The sequence below is a fragment of the Hippopotamus amphibius genome, chromosome 2, assembly GCF_030028045.1.
Source record: "Hippopotamus amphibius kiboko isolate mHipAmp2 chromosome 2, mHipAmp2.hap2, whole genome shotgun sequence".
Lineage (NCBI taxonomy): Eukaryota > Metazoa > Chordata > Mammalia > Artiodactyla > Hippopotamidae > Hippopotamus > Hippopotamus amphibius.
In genome coordinates, this window is record NC_080187.1 from 194,186,386 (window position 1) to 194,211,778 (window position 25,393).

The following is a 25,393-nucleotide window of genomic DNA, read 5'->3' on the forward strand; positions in this document are numbered from 1 at the left end:
TTAAGCTTTAGGATCTCATTACCCTAAGTGTGTTTCCTGAACCAGCAGCATCAGCGTGTCCTGAGACCTTGTTTGAAATGCAGAATCTGGGGCCCCACCTCAGGCCTACTGAATACAAATCTGCAACTGCCCGAGAGTCCCAGGTAATTGATATAAATATTAAAGTTTGTGAGGCCCTCGTTTATGAGCCTGTTCCCTCTCTGGTCAAATGAGGGCTGTTCCCCCAGCTGAATACCTCGATAAGTTGTGATGAAGAGCAATGGGATAATAATAATACATGGACGCATGATTTGAAGCTGCAAACTACAGCGCAAATGCCAAGAACTGAAATGCCTTCCAATGTGAAAGACAGGGCATAGTACTTGTGTTCTACAAAATGCTTCTGCGCTGATGGTAATCACTGTTATGGGCTGTGCTTTCCTGGTCTTTGCTCATGATACTCTAATGATATTTTCCAGATTATGACCTTTCAAAGATGAGGGACTTCATCAACCAACAAGCTGATGCTTATGTGGAGAAAGGCATCCTTGACAAAGAAGAAGCCGATGCCATTAAGCGTATTTACAGCAGCCTGTAAACATGGCGAACGACCCAGGAGTCTTTTAACTGTTTCAGAAAACATAGTGTAGCTTAAAACACTTCTACTTCTGTGATTAAAGTTATTTGACCCAAGGATTATTAGAAAATGCTGAATTTACAGTAGTTAACCTTTTAGAAGTGGTTAAAACATAGCTTTCTTGCCATAAAAACTATCCGAAAAGTAAAGTTGTATGTAAGCTGAGATTTTGTATGTAGAATCCTTATTTCCTTATAGATTTACATTTTATAACCAGATATATGTTGCGTTGGAAAAGCCTGTAATGGACTGAACTTAAAACTGAATCCTCATCCCACTGTGTCACACATACAAGCACCCCCTGAAGGATTAGGGGGTTCTGTTTTCAAGGCATGCTGGGTACCACAGCACCTCATAGAATATCTCTGTTACAAGATGTCATTTCCATACCTCTTTGCTTTGGGGAGCCGAAATAAATTCACATTTCCTCAAAGCCTCTATAGCTTAAAATATAGCGATCTGCTTTTCCACCTGCTCCTGCTGGCTCTTTATCAGGCCCAATGGCACTATCAGGGCCAATGGCACAAAAAGGAACCTGAAGAATGGGCAGAGGATTTGCTGGATTTATTAACAATTTCCCCCCACTCTCAACATTTTCTATGAGTGAGTTTTCAGACATGGAGTTTTTCTCTTAAGAGGGATACCTACTTATGTACTCTCCAAGAAGACAAACGAGGTCATAAACACTACATAAAGCAAGATAAAAATTGATGCCAGGCCTCAGTTATCTAAACTGAATTTGTTCCAAGCCAAGGTTTCTCAACAGACAGCAGGAGGGCCAGAAAGTAGTGTAGATATAGAGATAAAAATCATTCCCTCCCCTGTGAACCAAAGCTGGTAAATGAGTTTCCCTAGAGGACAGGGTTAGTGAATGTCAGATCCCTGCAACCCCTCTTGCTCAGCTACCACCACAAACACAGTCCTGGAAACAACACACAGTGGTGACCCAAGGTCCTCCAGAAGCGTTAATGTTTTCAATGAACAAACCAAAGAATGCTTCGACAATGTGTTATTCAGTATAAATTAATTACATAAAATATTTTTCTATATATTTCAGTTGAAAATCATAAAAATAATGCTTTGTGTATCAGCTGTCACTACTTCAGATGGCTTCTGACACCTGTCTTGAACACCCCTACCTCGAATTCAGTTTTTGGTGAGGACTGGGGACCATACAGGGAAGCTATGAGAGGCTGTTTTCACAGGGAGGAGACCACTGCTGCTCCTCCCCACCCTCTCTAGAACTGCAAAAACAAAACCACAGCCTGACACACACAGAAACAAAACAATATGTTCTAGAAGAGCCAGTACCCACTGGTGAATGGTGAGAGGGAACTCAAAACATCTTTGCCCGAACTATACTTGCCAAAGCACAGCGAGTCAGGCTGTTTGAATGAGTCATCTCTGATAGCATGGCTGACTCGACTTCACCATAGCCTGCAGTCCAAACTCACTGCTTCTACAGTAGAGAAGATTAACCGATTGTAACCCAAGCATTTTATCCATTCCCTTTTCTATAGCTTATCTAAATACCTATGCAGTATTTTCAAAAATAAGACATTAAGGGAGTTCACTGTAGCTTTCAGAGCATTTTGACGTTCATTAGCTCCTACTGATAGCCGAGACAAAAGGGGGGTTTCAGGTCTGTTTTATACGTGAGGAAACTAGCTCACAACAAGGCCACTGGACATGCTCAAACTCCCATGGCAGACAAGTGGTAAAGCTAGGAGTAGAACCCACGTCCTTGTCTTAGTTCCCTCCTCCGCAGCGCTTCTGTGCGCAAGGCCGCGACTAAAGGACTTTAATCCAGAAGGGTTCAGCGGTGGCCTCAGGGCATTCAGTTGTTAGCAGCTTAAAGACGAGGGGAGAGATGTCTTGGCTAGGAATCACTAAGAGAGACCTTAGGCGAAAATAAAATACTCAGAAAAACGTTTTTGAGATTGTGGCCTTCATTTCAAATCTGAGTTTGTATCTTTTGGGTAGTGCTTTTGGATTTGTTTTGTGTCTTTAGGATTAGGCTCAAATTTCAGATTATTTTATATTAAAGAGTATTAAAAAACTCTTTACATTAAAGAACAAAATTCCTGAGCTTTTTTTTTTTTTAAAGAGGCCTTGACCTTTTCTTACATACGTGACTGTTTCCCAGCCTTTATTTTTTTATTTCAGTTTTCTGCTTTTCCAGCTACCTCCTCATAGTTCGGGTACTAGTGGATACAAGAAAATAGCAAAGCATGATAAAGAGATCACCCTATAGCAAAGATGATAATAACATGAGAAAAAAATATGGAAATAAAAACCTGAGAGGTTATCATGAGAAAAAATAATGAGGAAACACCCCCAAAACACAAGAGACATGGGCAAACAGCTATTGTTTTTCCATTCATGTCCCTGTCGGTCAGTCTCAAGGAGTGGATGTGCGCAGTTCTGTTTCTGCAAGTTCTGCTGCACCAACACCTAAGGGCACTGTTCCCTGCTTAATGGAAGACCTGGAGGAGCAAGGCAGGGAGATTATGAAGAAAGAGGAAAGAGGGAGAAGAGAAGGGAAACAAGGTCCTTCTTGCCTCACAGAAAGCAGATTCCCTTTGGGATGTTGGGAAGGGATGAACATGAGTTTTTGTGGAAGCTTAAAGATTTATTTAACCTGATTCTTGAATAGAAATGGAGATTAAAAAATATTTAATTGTAAATAATACATTGCTTAAAGTTTACTGCTGTAACCTGTACATATATAAAAGTAAGACAAATTATGTGAATAAAAACCTAACCCTTCAATTCAAATGAGCACAGTGACTGCAAAACATTCTATAAAGTGACTTATCAATGAAATCTAAGCTAGAATTCACCAGTGTGTCTAGTCTTGGTGTTGATTACTTCTTCTTTTGATATATTCCATGTTTTCACTATATCTGAAACACATGAAGTCAGATATTATTTAAATGCAAAGGTTACTAGTAATTACAATTTATCTGCTTTTAGATTATTGAAACCTTTTTCAAAACTGCAGTTATAATAATAAGGACCATTAAAGTAGAGAAGCTGTCACCATTTAAAGTTATAATTTAAAAATCAATTTAATATTCCCATTTGTTGAAAAAATTGAAGACTCAAATATGAAAACATAGTTTATTTTCTCATTCAGACTTTTGTAGTTTATTTTTACAAAATAGCAGACAAAATTTGTTTCTTTATAGTCATACAGAATATGTAATATATATTGAAATATATATATATAGCACTTAAGTTATAAACACATAGCAAAATCAGCATCACTTCAACAGCAACCATGTTTTTCACATAATTAGGATTTCTCAGGAGATAAACATTGATTTTAGCCTGAATATGTAAATAGTCTTTGAGGCTTTATGTCAACTAGTATTTACAAAACCTAGTCTAAAAACTACCACCACCTACAAAAGTGATGAGCTTTAAGATACAATTTTGCTATCATGCCATAATAAAGACTGAAAATCATACAAAGCCAGAGGGAACTAGTCACTTCAGTGCAATTGACGTAGGTGGAACTACTTAATTGTGATTTAAGGATGTATGCTATCAGAATCCAAAAGGGATGCTTTTGAATCATCAGTTGTTGGTTTCTTTATGATCCAACCATCTCTTCATCCAAGTTAGATCATGCCTCCTGATCATCTAACTGTGATAGAGGGAAGCTGCATAGGGACTTTCTTCATCTCTGAAAAAAGGAAATACAGCATAAATCAGTGTTTAAAAACTGTACTCAGAAAACTAACACATATATTCACTGTACAACTTAATATCCATTTGCCAAAGAAGGGCTGGAGTTATATCAACTTATAATATCATGCTTGCCTTGAAGGTTGTACAAAATGCAAACACTAAGGTATACTTCACCGTCTTCATTTTACTGCTCTCTCAGTTAATGGACCAAAGAATGGTACTTGTTATATATTTGTATTTGTTTATATTATATGTTTATATTAAATTATAAATTAATTATATTCACATTTATATCTGTTTATATTTTAATATTCTACCTCTTCCTCAAAAGGATTTGAGTGCCTACAACAAAAGGCATACATATAATAAAATGAGTAAAACAGAAATTAAAAATCAGGACTGAGGAAAGGAGAAGGGTGAAATACATTAACCATTAGCAACATCGTAGTAGTTGAACTGAGGACCAGTTTTGGCTTCAAGCTTCCGGGCAGCCGGGCAAAAAATAAAACACAATAGGTTATGCCATTTTTGGAATCATAAAGGAAGAAGGAAACCAATTCTACAGGAGAAAGTTTTGCCCTAGCACCAAATTAAAAAGCTCACATGAGATCTTATATAGGAAATACCTGGTAACAAATAATTGACAATGTCTTTGACAAGTTTTATAAAGAACAGTACTTTACAAGTATTCTCTAGGGCCTTGCTTCCTCTGATGGTATCAACTAGATGTCTACTTCGATGCCCTCCAGAATTGCCAGCTGGACAGTTATGCTATTAAAGCAAAGAAGTAAACTTTTTATAATAAATAACAAAAACAAAAGCACTGCAACAGATAAAGCTTTATGCAGAATGCAGTACCTCTGTTTAGGCTTTATACATTAAAAATGCCTTTCTAGAATTAAAATCTATTTTTTAAAGCAAAAAAAAAAAAGAAAGAAAGAAAATTTGACCAAGCAAGGCTATCTTAAGAATAATTTATTCAGTCTCTGACATTTTTCCAGCATATTTTTACCTGCTCTCTTCTTTTAGTTTCTTGGCTGCCTGTGTTGATAACTTAATCTGCAAGTCCAGCCTCTGCAGGAAATCTCTGGCTGACACTTCCTCGGGCTGTATGGCCTGAGCATCAGATTCTTGAAGACTGGGAGGGGAAAGGTCTTCCCCAGCCGCCACCAGCTCTTCTTCATGAGAAAAACTATCAACAGTTTCATTTTCTGGAGAATCTAATGAGTTAAGTCCATTAAACGGCAAAGGCTTCTCTGATATAACTGGGATGTTCAAAGTTTTCTTCAGAAATATACAATCATTGGTAAACAGTTTATTTGCCCTTTTAATCTGCTCCATCTAAAATATTAAAAAAAAAGCACCAGAATTACATATAAATAAATTCAAAAGTAGGGCTTATTATACAACATAAACTAAAAATATTCATGAGCAAAATGGGTGCAGTGCTTTCTCTGGATCTGAAATTCTTAATTCAATGTTAGTCACCTTCCAAGATACCCCCAGTTATTTCAAGAGATGCCAGAAAATTTTCTTTCACAATTTTATAAGAAGAAAGATTAATTTTCCCCTACAAGGTAGCTTTTACCAAGCAGCCTTAAATCCCTGAAGGTAAAAAATGTAGAATATTTAGCATTTATTTAATACATTTCAATCTTATTTTAACATTTCTATTATCTGACTTAAAAAAACAAACTTCCTAGTGATGTGATTTTCCTTTTGGAGTGCTTCCTGTCTCTAGAACTGTGTTTGGTAAATTTAATGGATACAGGAGGTGGTAAAGAAAAAAGTACAATGAGACTTAGGAAGAATGGCATAGGCTGGGGCTGCAGTCATTAAGAAAGACCCCACAGAGAAGGTGGGGCTCTGATCTTGATTCTTTTGACTTTGGATGGGCCTTGAAGAATGGGTAGAAGTGGGACAGATAAGGAAAACAGGTAGAGAGCACTTTACACAGAGTATCTTATCTTTCCTACCTTATGGATTGGATATTTGAAGGTCTAGTTTAAAAATAAAAGAAACAAAACTCAAGGAGATTATGTACCATGGAATCATCATACAAGCAGCAAAGAAGAAACTAGAATTGAATAAAGGTTTCAAAATTTCAAACTCTTTCATAGCCTGTGAATTCCTCCAATCCAAAGAAATGGGGATGGGAGGTAGGGGTGAAAGGGGGAATGGAATTTATATATGTTATCTCATTTAACCTTCCTAACAGTTCTGCAAGCTACATATTATCACCTCCTTTTTACAAATGAGGAAAGGGAGACTCAAGAGAGTTAAGTGGTATGCCTAAGTCCACAAATGTGGGTAAATGCAGACAGGACTCTTGCTGTGCTGGTGCAGAGCTGTCGGAGAACTACCAACTCTTATGTTCATCATACCATACTATCAAGCATCTGCAGACTTCTCCACCCAACTAGGCTGGGAACTCGTACCATGCTAGGCTCTTCACATGCACTGTACCATCTAATTTTCTTGTGAGGTATGTCACCAAGACAGCTTGGTACAATAGGTAAGCACACAGGCTTGGGAATGTGACAGACCTAGTTTTAAATCCCAGCTCCACCACCACGAGCTGTCTGAACATAAGCTTGCTACTTCTCTCATTGAGCCTATTTCCTCATGTGTAAAACAAGTATCATCTACCCTTCGCAGGGTTGTTAGAAGAATTAAATGAGAGTTTATACGTATATATGCATAGAGGATACAGATATAGATGTAAGGATAGAGATGTAGATGTAAGGATATAGATGTAGATGTAAGGATACAGATGTGAAAGGGAGAGACAATTTAGGAGTAAATGGTACCCACTCTCCACCTTCCCATGAAGAAATTAAGGCACACAAGAGATGACTGATTTGACCAAGTGCATATGGCTCTGTAATTGTATAAGCCAGACTTTCTGTCTGACTCTAAAGTCCATACAATACCAAGATTAAAGTGCATGACTAATGGAACCCAATTCTGGGATCCTTTAATGCCAAATCGACTGAGTGAAAAAATTAGATTTCTACTTCAAACAGCCTGAAAAAATAATAGTCAAATAAAATGGACCCTGTTCCTCCTGCTTTCTTAGTATAAGCTGAATCCGCACAAATAGTACATTCAATGCTTTCTTTTTTCTTTTAAAGATACTACATCAAAGTATCTTTTCTGTAGGGTGGTCTTTTATGTTCTAGTTTCTAGTTAAAGGAGAGAAGGCAAGGGTGAGAAAGAACATGAATAGGCAGGTACATTTCAGAGACAAAATTAAAATCTAAAAATCCTAAGTATCTCTGGTCTAGTTTAGGCTTAGATTTGAGCGAGTTAAAGAACTTGAAAGTTTATCCATAGTAGGTTCAGGTATATCCTAATCTGCCTTTACTACCTCTTGTTTTCACCACCTAGCATCCACGTCCTCCATCTCTCTTAGTATAAAGGCTTCCGGGGGCACTGAGCCCTCCCCTGGCTCCAGGGTGAGCACATGACTCATTCCTGTCCTTTGAAGCATCACGGTGCCCAGCCTCCTGATAGGTCACAGTCCCATCTCGGAACATTCAGAGACGCAAGGAGAATTCTGCTGGGTCTGGGAGGTGAAGGACCTCTATTTTTTCTGTGAGAAACAGATGGGCCTGGACCTGCTGGCAGCCATCCTTCCACCACAAGGAACCTAACAACAAGGCCACCTTGGAGGAGAGCGATCAGACCTCTGAATCAAAGCCTGAAGCCAGAATACCCTCGCACCCTTCAGTTTCAGTAATGAGCCAGTAAATGCCACTTCTGTTTTTTGGTTTTGGGGTTTTTTGTTTTTCGGGTTTTTGTTTTTTGCTTAGGCCAACTTGAGTTAAGTTTTCTGTCACTTGTAAATGAAAGAACTCTCATTGATACAGTGCCCTTTGAAATACTCTTGGCAGGGGCTTACAATTGCTAATAGTCACTGTTTTCCGGTAATAACGATGGAAGACAGAAACAGCCAGGAACGCGAGGTCTGATTGCTGAGGCTGCGCTGAGAACATCAACTATAAGCCGTGGATTCCCTCAGGGCAAGACCTGTTATTTCTGTAGCTTCCCAAAGATCTCATACACACTAAGTGCTTAGGATGGATGGATGGATTCATTAATTAATATAGGGCAGGGAAACAGGCATAAAAGATGAACCCAGAGAAGTACCTAGAAAGGCGTAGAGTTATCTGATATGTTGGTTATTCTCCCTTTAAACCCACCTTCACATCCCAATCAATCCTCTAGTCTTCTTGAGCCTGTTCTGACCCCAGGAGGTTGACCTCTTCAGAAACTGCACTTAGCAAGCCCCCTTGTTCTTGGAATTCCAGTCGGTGTTCCAAAGGAAAGCACCCGCAGAACGACCACACCATGACCCTGTGCCTGATGCCTCTGCGGCAGAGTTCCTGCCAGGCAGCCCCCTGTCCACTCTTCCTGTTCTCCTCCATGTCAGGTACCCCACTCCTCCCCGTGGCCCTCAGGCCTAGGGGTAATGTCTCCCTGCTGTTGCTAGTCTCAAGTGCTGCAACAGCCCTTCTCGGCTCTTTTAATCCTAGTCACACTTCTGTAAATGTCCCTACATTAAATCCTCTTTGGCCACACCCTCTGAGTGTGCTAAATGTATCCTGCGGGGACCCTGATACATCCATCACGCAGAGCAAGACAGGCCATCATAGTCAGTCAAGGGTCCGATGACAGGAAGCACAAGACATGGGGACTGAGTCAAAGGCTGGGTGTAGTCAGGGAGTCCACAGGGACTGAGGGGCAGGGCTCCCGTAGCTCTCATGCATGCCATTATACCATTGATTCACCAACAGAATTGCCTCTTTTAACAAGTCTATGAGCTTCCCAGTGTCTGGGACGGCTTCATCTCCATCTCAGCCTTGCCAGCAAGCATTTAAGGTGTATGTGGACCCTTATGGTCTAGACTCTAAGATGACACACGGATGCCAGCATCAAGGACATCAGGGATATGCAGACGTAGTTAGCATCAAGGTGGGAACCAATCTAAGGATGGGCAGATTTGAAACTGAAGGTGAAAACAGATAAAAGAGGTGAACATAAGGTAGTAGTTAGAAACAAGGGCTCTGGGGCCATACTTTCTAGGTTCAAATCCTGGCTTTACCACCTTCTAATCATTCCCTATGTCTGTTTTCTTTTCTGTAAAGTAAGGAAAATAATAGTACTTTCCACAGACTATGATTATGATGAGAATTACATTAATTCATGTAAAACATTTAGAACAATGCATGGCATCCAGGAAGCACTCAAAAACGTTAGCAACTATCATTAAACTTGGTCAAAAGTGAGACAGCAACAAGTAAGGGCAGATCCCAACATGTATTCAGCAAATGAGAAGGAAGGAGGGAGGAATTTCCTCTCAATAAAAAAGATTTCTCTCTCAAAGTGAAAATATATAAAGAAAATTTCATATAAACAAGCCCAGATGAAAAATATAGAATGTTGTCACTGCCCTGAGGTGTGAGCGTTGTTTCTTTTTCAAAAGGTATTTAATTTGATTTTAAGTTGTTCTCCTTTACAAGCATAGGCTCTAAACTCTATTACTAGTAGTAAAGTTAAGGAATGAAACCAGCCATGCAAAAAGCCAGAAAAAAAAAAAAGGATTCCTACCAGAAAGAGTGGTTGCAAGGCCCCAGCTCAGGAAAAAATGGTGTGGCTGAAACGTAGGGAGTAATGAGCAAGCTGCAGGCCACTCATGTAATAAATAAAATTTGGATTTTATTTTAAATGTGAAGGGAAGCCTTTGGGGGGTAAAGAAAGGGAGTGACATGATTTGAATATCACTGCAGCAGCTTCATGGAAAATGGATTGGGAAGAAGGAGATATTAGTGGAAACAGGAAGCCCAGTTATGGAAGCAACTGCAATAGCACAGACAAGAGATATAAATAATCCCAAACAGCAAAATGGTATTTTAATTTGCTTTGGAATGTTTTGCACTTTTATCTGAACTTGGATGGGCCTAATGTTCTGAGAATTTCACCTCACATAAAACTAAGAAAATTCATGATCCAATCGAAGGAGAGCTGAAAAACTCAACAGCTTCCCCACCTGCCCTGCCCTCTGTTCAGTATCTCCTACTAGGCAATGAATGCTGAGAATAGAAAGTGTGACCTTTTCAAAGTGATACAGAACTACCCTCTGTTTCATGAGGGCAGATGACTTGGGGGGGGGGGGGGAGATTCAGCAACCAGATGCTTTCATTTTAAAAGTCTCTCCTAATCAGGATTGAGTAGCATGATTCAGTGAAATTTACCATCTGCTCATTAAGAAACAGATTACGGAATTATCAAAGTAAGAGCTGACAGGATGGCCACAAGGTCAACCCATAGTGAAATCAGGTAGAACAAATGCCATCAACAGCTAGTTTAAAAATGCCTTTCCTGTAAATACATTTGTAAAGGTGAATTCGCTCTGGAGGGAACTCACGAAATGTCGCCCGAACTCATCTCAATAGCTGCTGCTGGGCATGATCAAGAACTCTCCCCAAAGGCCACTTTCAATCAGCTTCATCAGGCCACCTGCCTAACTCGGAATGCAATATTCAAAGCTGCTTTTTCTTCCTCTCCATGCCTTAAAAAAAGACAAACTGTTCCAAAAACATTTCAGGACACATGATAACTCACATTTACACAGCACTGTGTTGCTTATGGAATATGTCATATACACACAACTCTCATTTGATTATTATTTCATTATAGAAAAAAAAGACAAATATCAAAGGACTCTCTCAAGGTCATTTTCTACTAAGTGCTGGATTCAACCTCCTCACCCTGCTGGCTCCAACCTCCTCACACTGCTAGCTCCTATTAAGTTCTAGGTATTTTGGTGGCGATCAGACGCCTCCTTTGCCATGTACTACTAAGGAAAAGGATTGATTTCTTCTCCATGCTATCTCAGAAGAATATATGAGATCCCATTTATGAAATGTCCAGAAAAGGCAAATCTGTAGATTAAAAAGCAGACTCATGATTATCTAGGATGGCAGAAGGGAACAGGGAGTAAAGGATCCTTTCGGGTGATGGAACTGTTCTAAAATTGGATCATGGTCCGTAAATTTACTAAAAGTCCTTGAATTGTACACTTAAGATGGGTGAATTCTGTAATATGTAAATTATACATCAATAGAGCTGTTTTTAAATAAAAAATGCATGAGAACCTATTAAAACCCTAAAACTACTAAGGGCTACTTTACCATACCTCTTACAACAGGTGGCACCTATTTATTTATGGTTCTCTTTCCTTTGACCAGCAAAGGTCAACAATTTCCAGCAGCAGCGGGGGTGAAAGTTATAAATAAAAAAGATTTACATACACTTACGTTTTCTAACTCACCACCCTTGTTCCCCCTAAAATGACAATAATTTCATCTTTTCTCAGCAAGGTGACTTCTGATAGACGTGTGAAGAAGCAAGTGGGCTTAGGAGCTCACTGAAGAGAAAGAGAAGACCCTGGGAATGAAATTGGACAGGAAATGACTCAGGACACGGCAATGGTCTGGAGGGTGTAGAGGACAGGGACGTTTCCAGGGGGTAACAAAAAGATGAAGAAAAACTTTGTGCAAATAACACTTTCCCTCGATGCCTCTCACCCAATTTCTGTTTATATACAGGACTTCCAAACAAAAAGTTCATAGCAGCTGCCTGGAGCTGGTCAATTCTCTCCAGACCCTTGCCTCCAACTGAAAGGAGCTGGGTTCACCACAAAAGCTGCAAAATCTAGAATACTGGGTCAGGGGAGGGAGGAGACAATGTCTCAGTGGAGATAAGCAAAGCCTGGGAAATTCCAGCCCAAGCAAGTTTGTGTCTGAGATCTGAACTATATTTAATAGTTTCTCAATTCATCCCCAGTAGTTTCAGTTCCTCTCTGTGAGGTCTTCCATGACCACACCATTTGAAATTGCAGCCACGTCCTCCAGCCCTATCTCCCTTTCCTGATTAATTTTTTTTTTCATTTTGCTGATCAATACCTGATATATAACATATTTTGTTGTTTACTTACTGTCTCAACTGACTAAAATATAAGCTCCATGAGGGCATGGATTTTCATTTATTCACTAATGTATCACCAGAAAGGTAGGAACTGGGAAAAAAAGAAAAAAGAAAAATCAGATGAATGACAAACACTGTTGAGAAGACAAAACAGGAAAGGGGGGAGGGGCTCTGAAATGAAGGAGGGTTGCAATTTGACATGGTGTGGTCAAGAAGGCCCCAGAGAGGAAACATTTAAGCAAAGACTTGAAGGCAGTGAGGAAGCTGGTCACACAGTCAACATCAGCTACATGATTTGCAGGTCCCAGAGAAAATTAAAAATGTGGGGCCTTTGTTCACAAATTATTAAAAATTTCAAGACAGCAACAGCAGAGCATTAAGTGCAGGGCTCTTCTAAGCATGGGGCCTATGTGACTGCACCGGGTCCCACACCTATGAAATGGCCTTGCACGCAGCTAGCAGGGAAAGTGTTCCCAACGGATGGAACAGCAAGTGCAAAGACCTCCAAGAAGGGACAGTGCATTGGGAAAGAGCAAAAAGGCCATGCTTGTAAAACAGGAACATTCCTGGGCTCCTTTACTGGATATTCTGACCCAGTAGGTTCAAGGTCAGTTCTAAATCCCCAACATCGCATCACCTACTCCTTTAAACAATAATTTAAATACGATGTAGGTGATCTTAGCAACTTCACTCACTCAACTTCTTTCTATTCAGTCAGGGAATAGATCTGCCTTTTTAGCTTCCACCTAAAATATCAATTTTCAATGAGTAAATACAATTAATATCTGTAGTTAATATCTGCAAGAATATCACTTCACTGTTATGGTGAGTATCTTCACTTTCATTAGGTCTATATAACCAGCGGAAAGAGTCTCTAAAAATGTCATCAACTAGAGTTCAGGGTCCAAAGTAAATGAGAACCAGTGGTTCTCAAACCAACTGTGAGTGCTTCTCAGGGAATATCTGGCAATTTCTAGATGGGGGTGGGGGATGCTACTGGCATCTAAAGGGCAGAGGCCAGAGATGCTGCTAAACATCCTCCAATGCACAGAACAGCCCCCTAAGACAAAGAATTATCCAGTCCATAGCATCAACAGGGCTGCAGTTGAGAAACCCTGAAACAGACTATCTGTGGCTACAGATTATAGTTCCCAATTCATTATTCTTGAGTTAAACATCTTAAAATCAAGCCTTTATACAGGTAATGAAAAATCTGATTTATACTTTAATGAAAAGGGATGATAGGTTATGAATAACAGGATCTATATCAGCAAAAACAGGGATTAGAAAGCCATTTGATCAAAGGTGGAGAACCACAGTGAGCGGATGTTCCGGAGCTCTAAGCAACCCAGATGACATCATGGAGGGCAGTGGGGTGCAGAGAGACTGCTGTGGGCAGGGACCAGGGAAGCAGCACTTGGCTGGATATCATGGATTCCTAGGTGCAGTCAGCCTGACCTGGTAGATAAAAAGCACAGAAACCAGTCAGAAAAGACCACCCTTCTTCAGTAATCAAGATGCTAAGAGGGCTCTTGATAAGATTAAAAATAAGGATGGAAATCAGAAGTAATACCTAGAGCAAAGCAAATGCTTTATCTCTGTGCTAATTCAAGCTGGTCTCAATGAATAAGCATACTTGGAAAATATCCTTACCTCTCATCCACATTCTCATTTGTAAAAAGGAGATTAATTACACCTATCTCCAAGGCTTACTAGGAAAATCAAATTGAATAAGAACAAGATGGAACAGGACAAATGCACTGCCTGGCACACAGCAGGCATTCAGCAGAAGGCGGCTACTGACACTTCCCAAAGCTGCTTTCCTCTGGCTCTGACTCAAACCAGGCCCCATGAATGCAAATATAAGAACTGAAGTTCTATGCTCACATTTAGAAACTCTCAAGAGGACAGAACAGGACTAAGCACGGCATGAAGTACATGCCTGCACAGCAAGATCTCTGCTCTCAAAATGTTTAAATGATAGGACCTGCCAGGTAAACACATACTGGCTGGGGTGTGCAAAGTAGGTGACTCAGTCTCTGTCACTGGTGAAGGGCCAGAAAGAGTTTCACTTGAAGAGAAAGAGAAAGATAAGATCACCTTTCTTCCCACTGCTGCCTAGGGTGCTTCAGGAAAGAACATCGAAAACTGATATAGAACTCAAATGTAAAAAGGCCATCACATAGTTCAGAGTTAATTATAAGTAATTTTAATGAAACAATATGTTCCCTCAGGTTTCCATGTTCTTCCCAGAGGTGTAATGCAATAGGCCCAAGACACACATACTTATAAATTTATAATAAACACAGCTCTCCAGCTCACCTAGACCACATTCTTGGCCGCTGCTTAGCGACAGGTGTCACATTCACAGTTGCCAGTGAGCCCAGGGGTGTAATTTCACTTCCAAATAAAGAAACATAATCAATAGAACCAGACCCATCCTGCAGGAACAACTGTACCCTTCCTGACTCATCACAGCGCCTGTTTACACAGAAAACAAAACTCTCTGCGCAAGTCCACACCTCAGTTCAGCTTTCGGTAAATATAGAGCAGTATGACCGGGGCTGAAAATCTGGTGAATTTGGCTCCCAGTGGTGCCAACGCCTTGGCCCTCTCTGGCCGTCCCCACGCAGCAGATCCGGTCCGAGTGTGGGCAGGGCATCGGGAACTCGACGCACCCACCCCGGGGAGGGAGCCTTGACGGCCCGCCCCTCTGGCTACGGGGACCGGCTCTGGCGACCGTCGCTGTCCCGGCAGCGCGCGCTGGGCGAGCGCTCGGGGCCGAGCCGCCGGCGGACGGCGGGCTGCCTCCTCGACGCCGCGCTGCCTCCTCGACGCCGCGCTGCTCGCGCGCCCCGCCCCGAGCCGCGGCGCCCCCGCCCGCGGCCGCCAGCCCTGCTCACCGAGACTCCGTACTTGAGCGCGATGCCCTGCAGCGTGTCGCCGGCGCGGACCCGGTGCTCCACATGGCGCTCGATGACGCCGGCGCCCAGCGGCGCCCGCACGCTGGCCGTGCTGCCGTACGAGCGGGTCCGGGTGCGCGCCAGGCTGAGCGACAGCTCGGCCTCCTCGGCCTCGGAGCCCGAGCGCGAGCGCGGCGGCGGCGAGGGGGCCGAGGGCCGCGACGCGCGGGGGCCGCCTGCCCGCAGGGACGGCGCGGGCGAGGGATCCGCCATGGGTCCTGCGGAGGCCGCCGGCTCGGGAAGCTCGCCAAGGGGGCGGCGCCTCGTCCGCCGCCGCCTCCTCCTCTTCCTCCTCACAGGGGCTGCGGAGGGCCGTTCCGCGGGGGCGGCGGGCTGGAGGCCGCGGCGGAAACCTGCGGGCCGGCCATGGCGGGCGCCTGCTCCTCCGCGTCCTGCCTCCCGCGGCGCACCTGCAGTGGGAAGAGCGAAACCAGCTCCGGCTGCTGCCCGGCCGCCCGCCCGGCTCCACCCTGCACGCCGGGACCCGGCTGGCCCTGCGGCGCGAGGAGCGGGGCGCGCTAAGGCCCCCGGCCGTGGGGCTACGAGGGCCCCATCCTTAGGCGCCCCCGGCGCCGGGTAGCACCCCGCGCCGGGCCGACAGGGCCTGGTTAGAGCCCCACCCCGCCCACAGCAAAACACCAAGCTTTGCTCTGCCTCCTTTATTGATTCCCCAGCAGGCGCCAGCTTTCTCAGACCTTCAGGCTCTCCCAGCCAAGGATACTTCCGACCCCCACCCGATTATCCCGAGGACCTCGCAGAAAACATTAAGCCCATTAAACACACACAGTTTCTCTAGGCCCATCTCAAGAGCCTGGAGGGTCCGGTGCGCTCAACACTCCGGGAGGGATAGTGTTTCTAAGGCCTGGTGGGTAACCTCCAACTAATCCTCCAGATGTTTTGGTTTCACACCTAATTGCACACCAATGCCAATTTTAGTCCCCCGCTGCCTTGAAGGTCTGCCTAGCTACAGTCCATTCTCCTGGCTCACTATTTAGAATTTGCTATCTGCACCCATTTTTTTTTTTCTTATCAGTTTCCTTCCTCTTTAATACCCTGAAATCGTGACTCTCCAAAGTTTTATCATTAACTCCACCAATGACCTCTTATCTATATTCTTTATCTGAACACCCTCTCCTCAACTTTCTGGCTTCCGATAGTATTCTACATAGAGTGGGTGCGCATTTACTAGAATCTAGCGCTCTCGGGATACTGCTGTACTCTGGACAGCTCTCCAAGAGGAGGTACCCTATAGGCAGGTTAGGAGACTGGAGGTTTGATTCATTGGCTGCAGTTTGATGTTGTTGTGCTGGACAGAGGCAAAGGAACTAGAGCTCAGGAGACAGGACCAGAGTGCGGGAGGAACAAGCGATCCCCGAATCGCCACCCCACCCCCCACCCCCAACACACACACTCAAAAATCCTTCAGTGGCTCCTTGTGGACAATAGTATTAACATAATTCTCATTGGCATTCAACTCATTTCCATTTTTATTATTCATGCTCTGGCCATACCCCATCTACAAATCATCCTGCAAACTCCATATGCTCCTGCCAAACAGAGCCAATTGAACTTGCCCCGCCTTCTTACCGTCATGCCATCATATACCCTCCACTTGTAACCCCGCTTTTCCAATACTCTCTGTCTACATTTAAGAAAAATTTAAGGTCCATCCTAAATGAGATCTTTTCTGATTCTTCCCACCTGTCCCCCTCCCCCAACTGCCTAATTGTTGTTGTTTCTCCATTGAATCCCAAGGTGGTTTGTACCTCTTGTTTAGCATTCAACTTGTATTTTGTGTCATATTCTTGTCTTATCTCCTCTATACATACTCCTGAGAAATATAACTAGATCTTACTCATCCTTTTTAGCTCCAGCAGTGCCTACCTAGCTCAGTGCCTTGAATAAAGCATCAAAAGTAGTTGATTGAGGTGTAGTAAAAAGCTCCTGAAAGCTAAATTAGGTTATTTAGCAAGAGTCTGCCACGGATGAACTCTTGGGTGGTATCCAGTGTGCCCATCCCAGGACCTAAGAAAGAGGCAGAACCCCAGAGTTTCAATATATAAATGGAATCAGGTAATACTTCAAGAAAACAGGAGAAATTGCTCTCAGACTTGACAGTCTAGTAGAGAGACAGCATATAACATATCTTCCACTAAAGAAAAGTTTACTGAAGAACCGGAAGTTTTTATTTGAAGATTAACGAGCCGGGTTCTATGAGGTATTATTAGGTATTGTTTGGAAAGGGTTCCATGATCAATTAATTGTAAAAACACTGTGGTATACGTTTCCCTTTTGGAGATTCACAATGCACATTAGAATACTGAAGCTTCTAGAAGTCCTGTTGTAAAATGAGGTATTGGATTTTGCTTGACACCATATTTCCCAAGCTCATTTGACCATGGAACCCCTTTTTTCTCAGAATTTTTACAATTTGGGAAATGCTGAATTAAAGTGGGGAAAGACGAGCCTAAATAAGGAATCAGGAAGATGACTTTGGGAGTCAGAGGTTCCCAAAAGGCAAAACAGTATACCTAAAGAGGCAGAAAATGAGCCAGGAAGGAAGGCTAGGTGATGATCACTTAATTCCTTTACAAAATGACCAAGGCCTCTGTAAAAGTGCAGGGGAAAAGTTATCACCAAAAATGTACGGGGATTCGAAAGCCATCCCACTTCTCTCTCATCAGGGCTAATTTCTAAGCTGTCCCTAGTTATTTTCAATTTCTCCAGTCATAAGAAATCCTGGGTCATAAAACATCTCCAAAACAGTTCTAAAATGCTCTGAAATAAATTCAACACAATTCTCAGAATTTTCTCCATGATTCCTTTTTGTGATCTTCACTAGATTTCCTCTAGTTCTCAGAAATTAATCAGCTTGAATGAATACTTATTTGATATTGTATGGTTAGGGTTCTTTGTGAGTTATTTTTTCCTAGATAGATTTGAGCTGTTGTCAAATATCTAGTCTTCCTGTGAATTTTATATCAATTTCTCCCTAATCCAAAGTTAATATCTACAATTTGTGGCTCAGATTGAAAATTTTGTATACTTATTTTCCCTTCTTCAACCAGAACTTCAAAATTAGTTTTATGTATATCTACCTACAACATAGAACAAACCTCATCATTAGTGAAACATTAGAAGCACTTCCTTTGAGATCAAGAATAAGAAAAGGAAGGCTTCTGTTACTGCTTCTATTTAGTTTTGTTCTGGAGGTCCTAACCAATGCAATAAGAAATAGAGGGAGAAAAGGAAATGAAAATTGAAAAGAAATAAGCTGTTATTTACCAACAATAGACAACACTAAAATGTTACGGATAACACAGATAATGTCTACATTGGAACTATTCAAACTACAAGACACAAGACCATTATGCAAATATCAATTGCATCAATCAATCAGAAAATATTTTGTGGAAAAGACAACCTTTGAGATACCAAAAAGAAAAAAGTTAGAAATAAACTTAGAAGAGAAGCATGCTTTATATGGAAAAATTAATTACATTCTGTTAAAGGACATAAAAGAAGATTTAAACAAAAACAGAGATGTGCCATATTTATAAATAGGAAGACACAAAATAATGAAAAATTTCATTTCCATTTCCTCCCCAAATAATATATAAATTCATTGAAATACCAACCAAAATCCCTATAGGATTCTTCAAAGGACATGACAGGCTTATCTTAAAATTCATATGGAAGATAAAGGCTAAGAAGAGCCAAGACATTCCTGACGAAGAATGAGGAAGGGAGATTTACTTTCATAATCATCAAGACCTACCAAAAAAGTGATGAAAACTAAACCATTACAGTAGTGATGCTGGGAAAGACAAATGTAACAAAGGGACAACAAAGAAAGCCCAGAAGCAGACCTACACATATCAGAGGAATGAATCTATGGCAATAAATGCTGCTGCACAATTAGCCATCAACGTGGGGGAAAAAAACGAAGTTAGATCTCTACCTGATACCATATACCAAAATCAATTATACATTGATTAAATATATATACTTGGGAAAAGCAAACTTTAACATGTTTAGAATATCTTTATAACCTTGGGATAGCAAAGAATTTCTTAAGCAATATACCAAAAATAAAAACTACAAAGAAAAAACTGGCAATTTCTATATATAAACATAAAAACCTCTGTCCTGAAAAGGCACCTTGGGACTTCCCTGGTGGTCCAGTGGGTAAGACTCCACACTCCCAATGCAGGGGCCCCAGTTTGGTCCCTGGTCAGGGAACTAGATCCCGCATGCATGCCGCAACTAAGAGTCTGCCTGCCACAACTAAGAAGTCCGCCTGCTGCAACTAAAGATCCCACATGCCACAACAAAGACCTTGTGTGCTGTAAATAAGACCCAGCGCAGCCAAAAGAAAGGAAAAAAAGGAAGAAAGGAAAAGACACCTTAAAAATTTGAATAGACAAAGTGTAAAATGGGAAAATATATTCGAATACCTATAACTAAAAAGATATTACTATCCAAAATATGTTTAAATGCCTACAAGATATTAAAAGACAAATACCCACTAGAAAAATGGTCAAAAGATATGAACAGGCAATTTACAGAAGATAAAACTCAAATGGCCAAAGGAAAGATGCTTACCAATAAGCAGAGAAATTCCATTTAAAACTACAATTTCACAGGCATGAGACTAGCAAAAATTAAAGAACTGGACAATTGTAAGTATTGGTAAGATTCCTACTGAACAACAGAAATTCTCAAACAGTGTTGGTGGCAGTATAAATCGGTGCAACCACTTTGAAGAGCTGTGGGCCAATATCTAGTAAAGCTGAGGAAATTCATATCTGGTTCTGGTTCTGACAAGCTGGAAGTCTAAGCTAATTTGAAGTCCTCTTAATATAAGTATTTACAATTTAATTTTTAAATGAAATTCATAATTGAGCTGGCAATAAAAAAGGGACAGCCTTATGTATCAAAACAAGAGGGATTTGAAAGCTAGAACCATAAACAACTTGCCCAAACTAATACATGAAAAAATAGAAAGTCTGAATGGTTCTATAACCATAAAAAAAACCCTGAATCAGTGCTAGAGTTAAAAATCTTGTTACCAAAAAAAAATATCAGCATCAGAAGATGTTATTGGAAGAGTCTATCAACCTTTCAAAGAACAGATCAATCCAATCTTATGTGAACTCTTTCAGAGAACAGAAGTAGCAGGAACAATCTTCATCTCAGTTCATAATATAACTATACACCCAACACCATATCTATCATAGTATAAGCATGACCAAAACCAGTTGAGGAAGATATCACACTCATAAAGATGGATATAAGAATCTCAAAATATTATTAAGCCAAATCTAGCAGTGCATACAAAAGATAACCCATCATAAACAAGATGACTTTATCCCAGAAATTCAAGGGTGCCTCAATATTAAGACATTAATAGATTAAATGACAGAACAGATAGAACCAAGGACTAATCTAATAAAGGATGGGCCAGACTTTATAGAGAAAACAAATTTTAATACATGAAAATACAGGGCTTCCTAGGTGGTACAGTGGTAAAGAATCTTCCTGCCAATGCAGGGGATACAGGTTCGATCCCTGCTACAGGAAGATCCCACATGCCTCGGAGCAACTAAGTCCATGTGCCACAACTCCTGAGTCTGCACTCTAGAGCCCGTGAGCCACAACTATTGAGCCCATGTGCCGCAACTACTGAAGCCCACACGCCTAGAGCCCATGCTCCGCAACAAGAGAAGCCACGGCAATGAGGAGCCGGTGCACCACAACAAAAGAGTAGCCCCCACCCACTTGCCACAACTAGAGAAAGCCCGCGTGCAGCAACGAAGACCCAACACAGCCAATAAATAAATAAATTTTAAATTAAAAAAAAAGAAAATACAGGGACTTTCCTGGTGGCGCAGTGGTTAAGAATCCACCTGCCAATGCAGGGGACACTGATTTGATCCCTGGTCCTGGAACATCCCACATGCCTCAGGGCAACTAAGCCCGTGCACCACAACTACTGAGCCTGTGCTCTAGGGCCGCGAGCCACAATTATTGAGCCTGAGTGCCACAACTACTGAAGCCCATGCGCCTAGAGCCTGTGCCCTACAACAAGAGAAGCCACCACAATAAGAAGCCCATGCACCACAGTGAAGAGTAGCCCCCACTCTCTGCAACTAGAGAAAGCCCACACACAACAACAAAGACCCAACACAGCCAATACATAATTAATTATTTTTTTAAAAAAGAAAATACATTAAAAAAGATTTAAGTAAATGGGAAAACTATGCCATATTCATGGACAGGAAGACTCAATATCATATAAAATGTCAATACTTTACAAATTGATCATATATTTTATGCAGCAGCAATGGGTTTGCAAGAAATACGACAAGTTAATTCTAAAGTTGATATGGAAAAGCAAAGACCCACAGAAAGCCAAGATATTTGTGAAGAATAAGGAAAGGGAAACTGCCCTACCAGATATCAAGAATTACTATGAAGCTATAATAGTTGACAGGGTGATATTGATGCTGGGAAACCAATGGACAAGAGTAGTGCACCCCAGGACTTCCCTGGTGGTCCAGTGGTAAAGAATCTGTCCTGCAATGCAAGGGACGTGGGTTTGATCCCTGATCTGGGAACTAAGATCCCACCTGCCGAGGGGCAACTAAGCTCACGTGCCTCAACTAGAGAGCCCACATGCCGCAAACTACAAAGCCCACATGCTCTGGAGCCTGGGCGACACAACTAGAGAAGAAAACACCCACACACCACAACTAGAGAGAAGCCCGCGTGCCACAAGGAAAGATCCAGCATGCCACAATGAAGATCCCACGTGCCACAACTAAGACCCAACGCAGCCAAAAATAAATACATTAATTAATTAATTAAAATAAAATACTTTTAAAAAAAGAGTAGTGCACCTAGAAACAGAATCACAAATGTATGAGAACTTCATCTATGACAAAGGTAGCATTGCAGATCACTGCGAAATGGTCTATAAAACACACGATGTCAGGACAATTAGTTATCCACACGGTAGAATCTCTACTTCCTACCACACAAAATTTAAATTCAGTTGAATTACAGACTTAAATGTGAAAGGTAAAACATCAAAACTTTTAGAAGAATATAGAGAAAAATATCTTTATGATCTCAGGACAAGAAAAGATTTCTTTAGTAAGATAAAAAAAGCTTTATTCATAAAAGAAAAAAAATTGATAAGCATGACAGCATTAAAATTAAGAACTTCTGCTAACAAAAAGGTATCTTAAGGAAAATAAAAAGAAAATATAAAGTCCCAGGAACCAAAAATATTTGAATAAAATGTTGAATTATCCCTCATTATCCAAATTCTAGCTGTTATATGAAAATCAAGAACCGAATACATTCTGAAAACTAGGTATTCTTCATTATTTGAACTCTGGCTATCTGAATTCAGAAACTTCATAAATTCTGGTAGCAAGAAATGTTTTATTTGTAACATATGCAATCAACCAAAGATTAATATCTAGAATATTTAAGGAGCTAATTCCTATATAACAATAAGAAAAAGACATAATCCAATGGTATAACTAGAATTTTATAGAATAAAAAATTCCTAATTGTGAATAAACATATGAAAAGATGCTCAATCCCATTAAAATCAGATAAATCACATTAAGACCAGATAGAGTAATCCTTTTACCCACACCAGACTGGCAAAATCTAAGTTTGGCGAGACCAATTACGGGTGAAGACAGGAATTTTATACAGTGCTGGGAAGAGTAGTTTGGTGCAGCCACTTTGAAAAACACTCTGCTCTGGAAGAAAGAACTGAAAAAATGTAACACATAAACACTGAAACTTATCAGCTTTTGCCTCTTCTTAAACCACTTTCCTTCAAAATGTCACTGAGAAGAGTGAGAAAAGAAAATTTACCAATAATCTGTAGATATATATTGTATTGAATGCTTGTTAATCTCATTAATTTTCTGATCTATAACAAAAAAGCTACTAGTTATACCACACTTCTCAATTTTTTTCAGTATTGTTCAACTGACCAAAATTATGCTTTACTTGGTGAGCCTGATTGAAATGTATCAGAATATAAATATTAAATGTCATCTTTTGTAACTTTATAAAAAAAGAAAAACACTCTGCCATTATCTTGCAAAACTACATGTGCATTCCCTACAAATCAGAAATTGCAATACTAGACCCTGTATATCCCCTGTTGAAAATCTCATACCTATACACCAGGAGATGTGTTGTGAAAACGTCCATAGCAGCATCATTCAGAATAACAAAAACTGGAAATAATCAATTATTCAGCAGCAGAACAGGTAAGTAAATTGTGCTATACTTATACAATTGCATGTTTTAACAGCCTTATTGAGAAATAATCCACATACCACACAATTCACTCATAAAGTGTTTCACATTCATATTACATTATTAGTTTTTTAATTTGTGGTAAAATATATATATAATGTAGTATAAAATTAACCACTTTAAACATTCTTAAGTAATGGCAATTTAGTGGTACAAAATACAATTCACAATGTTGTACAACCATCACAGCACTGTCTATCTCCAAAACTTTTTCAGCACTCCAAACAGAAGCTATAAACACTAAGCAGTAACTTCCTATTCCTGCTTACCCTCAGCCCCTGGTAACCTCTAATCTACTTTCCATCTCTATGAATTTGCCTATTCTAGACTTTTCATATAAACAGAAACTTACAATATTTGTCCTTTTGTGTATGATTTGTTTCACTTAGCATAATGTCCTCAAGATTCAGCCATGTTGTAGCATGTGTCAGAACTTCATTCCTTTTTATGGTTGAATAATACTTCATTGTATGGATATATCACATTTTGTTTGTCCATTCATCTGATGGTTACTTGGGTCGTTTCCACATTTTGGCAATTGTAAATAATACTGCAATAAACACTGGCGTATAAGTATCTGTTCAAGTCCTTACTTTCGATTTCTTTGGCTAGATACCTAGGACTGAAATTGCTGGGTCATATGTTTAGCTTTTTGAGAAACCACCAAACTGTTTTCCATAGCAGCTGCACCATTTCACATTCCTACTTGCAGCAGTGTATGAAGATTCCAATTTTTTCCACATCTTTGCCAATAAATATTTTTCCCAGTCTGTGGCTTGCCTTTTCATTCTTTTAACAATGTCTTTCTCAAAGTAGAAGTTTTCAACTTTAATAAAGCCCAACTTATCAATTTTTTCTTTCACAAATCTGCTTCTGGTGTTATATCTAAAAAGTCATCACCAAATCCAAAGTCACTTGGATTTTGTCCTATGTCATTTCCCATAAGTTTCATAGTTTTGTGTTTTGAATTTAGGTCTATGGTCCATCTTGAGTTAATATTTGTGAATGGTGAGAACTCTGTGTTTAGATTTATTCTTTTGCATGTGGATGTCCAGTTGCTAAGCACCATGGATTGAAAACACTATCCTTTCTCCACTGAATTGCCTTTGCTTCTTTGTTAAAGATAAGTTAACTATATTTGTGTGAGTCTATTTTTGGGCTCTCTATTTTGTTACATTGATCTGTTTGTCTATTTTTTCACCAATACCACACTGTCATGATTACTGTAGCTTTATAGTAAGTCTTGAAGTTTGGTAGTGTAAGTCCTTTGACTTTGTTCTTCCTCTTCAGTATTGTATGACCAGCCTGGGTCTTTAACCTTTACACATAAACTTTGGAATTAGTTGGCTAATATCTACAAAATAACTTGCTTGGATTTTGATTGGGAATACACTGAATCTATAGGTCAAGTTGGGAAGAACTGGCATCTTAACAACATTGTTTTTCTCTCTAAATCATGAAATATCTCACCATGTAAATCTTCTTTGATTCCTTTCATCAAAGTTTTGTTGTTTCCCTCATACAGATACATATACTTAAGCGTTTTTTTTTTCTTTCTTTCTTCCTTTTTTTTGGGGGGGGTTACTAAAATAAATGATGTGTTTTTAATTTAAAATTACAATTACAGGGCTTCCCAGGTGGTGCAGTGGTTAAGAATCTGCCTGCCAATGCAGGGGACACAGGTTCGATCCCTGCTCCAGGAAGATCCCACATGCCACGGGGCAACTAAGCCCGTGTGCCACAACTATTGAGCCTGTGCTTTAGAGCCCGTGAG

At 40.5% G+C, this 25,393-nt stretch overlaps 2 protein-coding genes across 13 annotated transcripts in view; one reads left to right on the forward strand and one right to left on the reverse strand.

Moving 5' to 3' along the window:
- The window catches only part of SCG3 (secretogranin III), a 44,263-nt gene extending 43,207 nt beyond the window's left edge, over nucleotides 1–1,056 (forward strand). For all 9 annotated transcript variants that reach the window (XM_057724673.1, XM_057724666.1, XM_057724668.1 and 6 more), the window contains one exon: nucleotides 459–1,056. In XM_057724673.1, the coding sequence (XP_057580656.1) occupies nucleotides 459–577 (119 nt within the window). In that variant the 3' untranslated portion in view covers nucleotides 578–1,056. The remainder of the gene's footprint in view (nucleotides 1–458) is intronic.
- Nucleotides 1,057–3,751: 2,695 nt separating this feature from the next.
- LYSMD2 (LysM domain containing 2) overlaps nucleotides 3,752–25,393 on the reverse strand; it is a 29,774-nt gene continuing 8,132 nt past the window's right edge. Inside the window, exons 1-5 of one of the 4 annotated variants that reach the window (XM_057722195.1) lie at nucleotides 14,627–14,743; nucleotides 11,635–11,764; nucleotides 10,743–10,886; nucleotides 5,325–5,653; nucleotides 3,758–4,307 (exon numbers count right to left, since the gene is read on the reverse strand). In XM_057722195.1, the coding sequence (XP_057578178.1) occupies nucleotides 4,265–4,307; nucleotides 5,325–5,653 (372 nt within the window). In that variant the 5' untranslated portion in view covers nucleotides 10,743–10,886; nucleotides 11,635–11,764; nucleotides 14,627–14,743 and the 3' untranslated portion in view covers nucleotides 3,758–4,264. Of the gene's footprint in view, nucleotides 4,308–5,324; nucleotides 5,654–10,742; nucleotides 10,887–11,634; nucleotides 11,765–14,626; nucleotides 14,744–14,826; nucleotides 14,958–15,207; nucleotides 15,913–25,393 lie in introns of those variants that run through there. The other 3 variants (XM_057722193.1, XM_057722194.1, XM_057722196.1) reach the window with 3 other exon arrangements.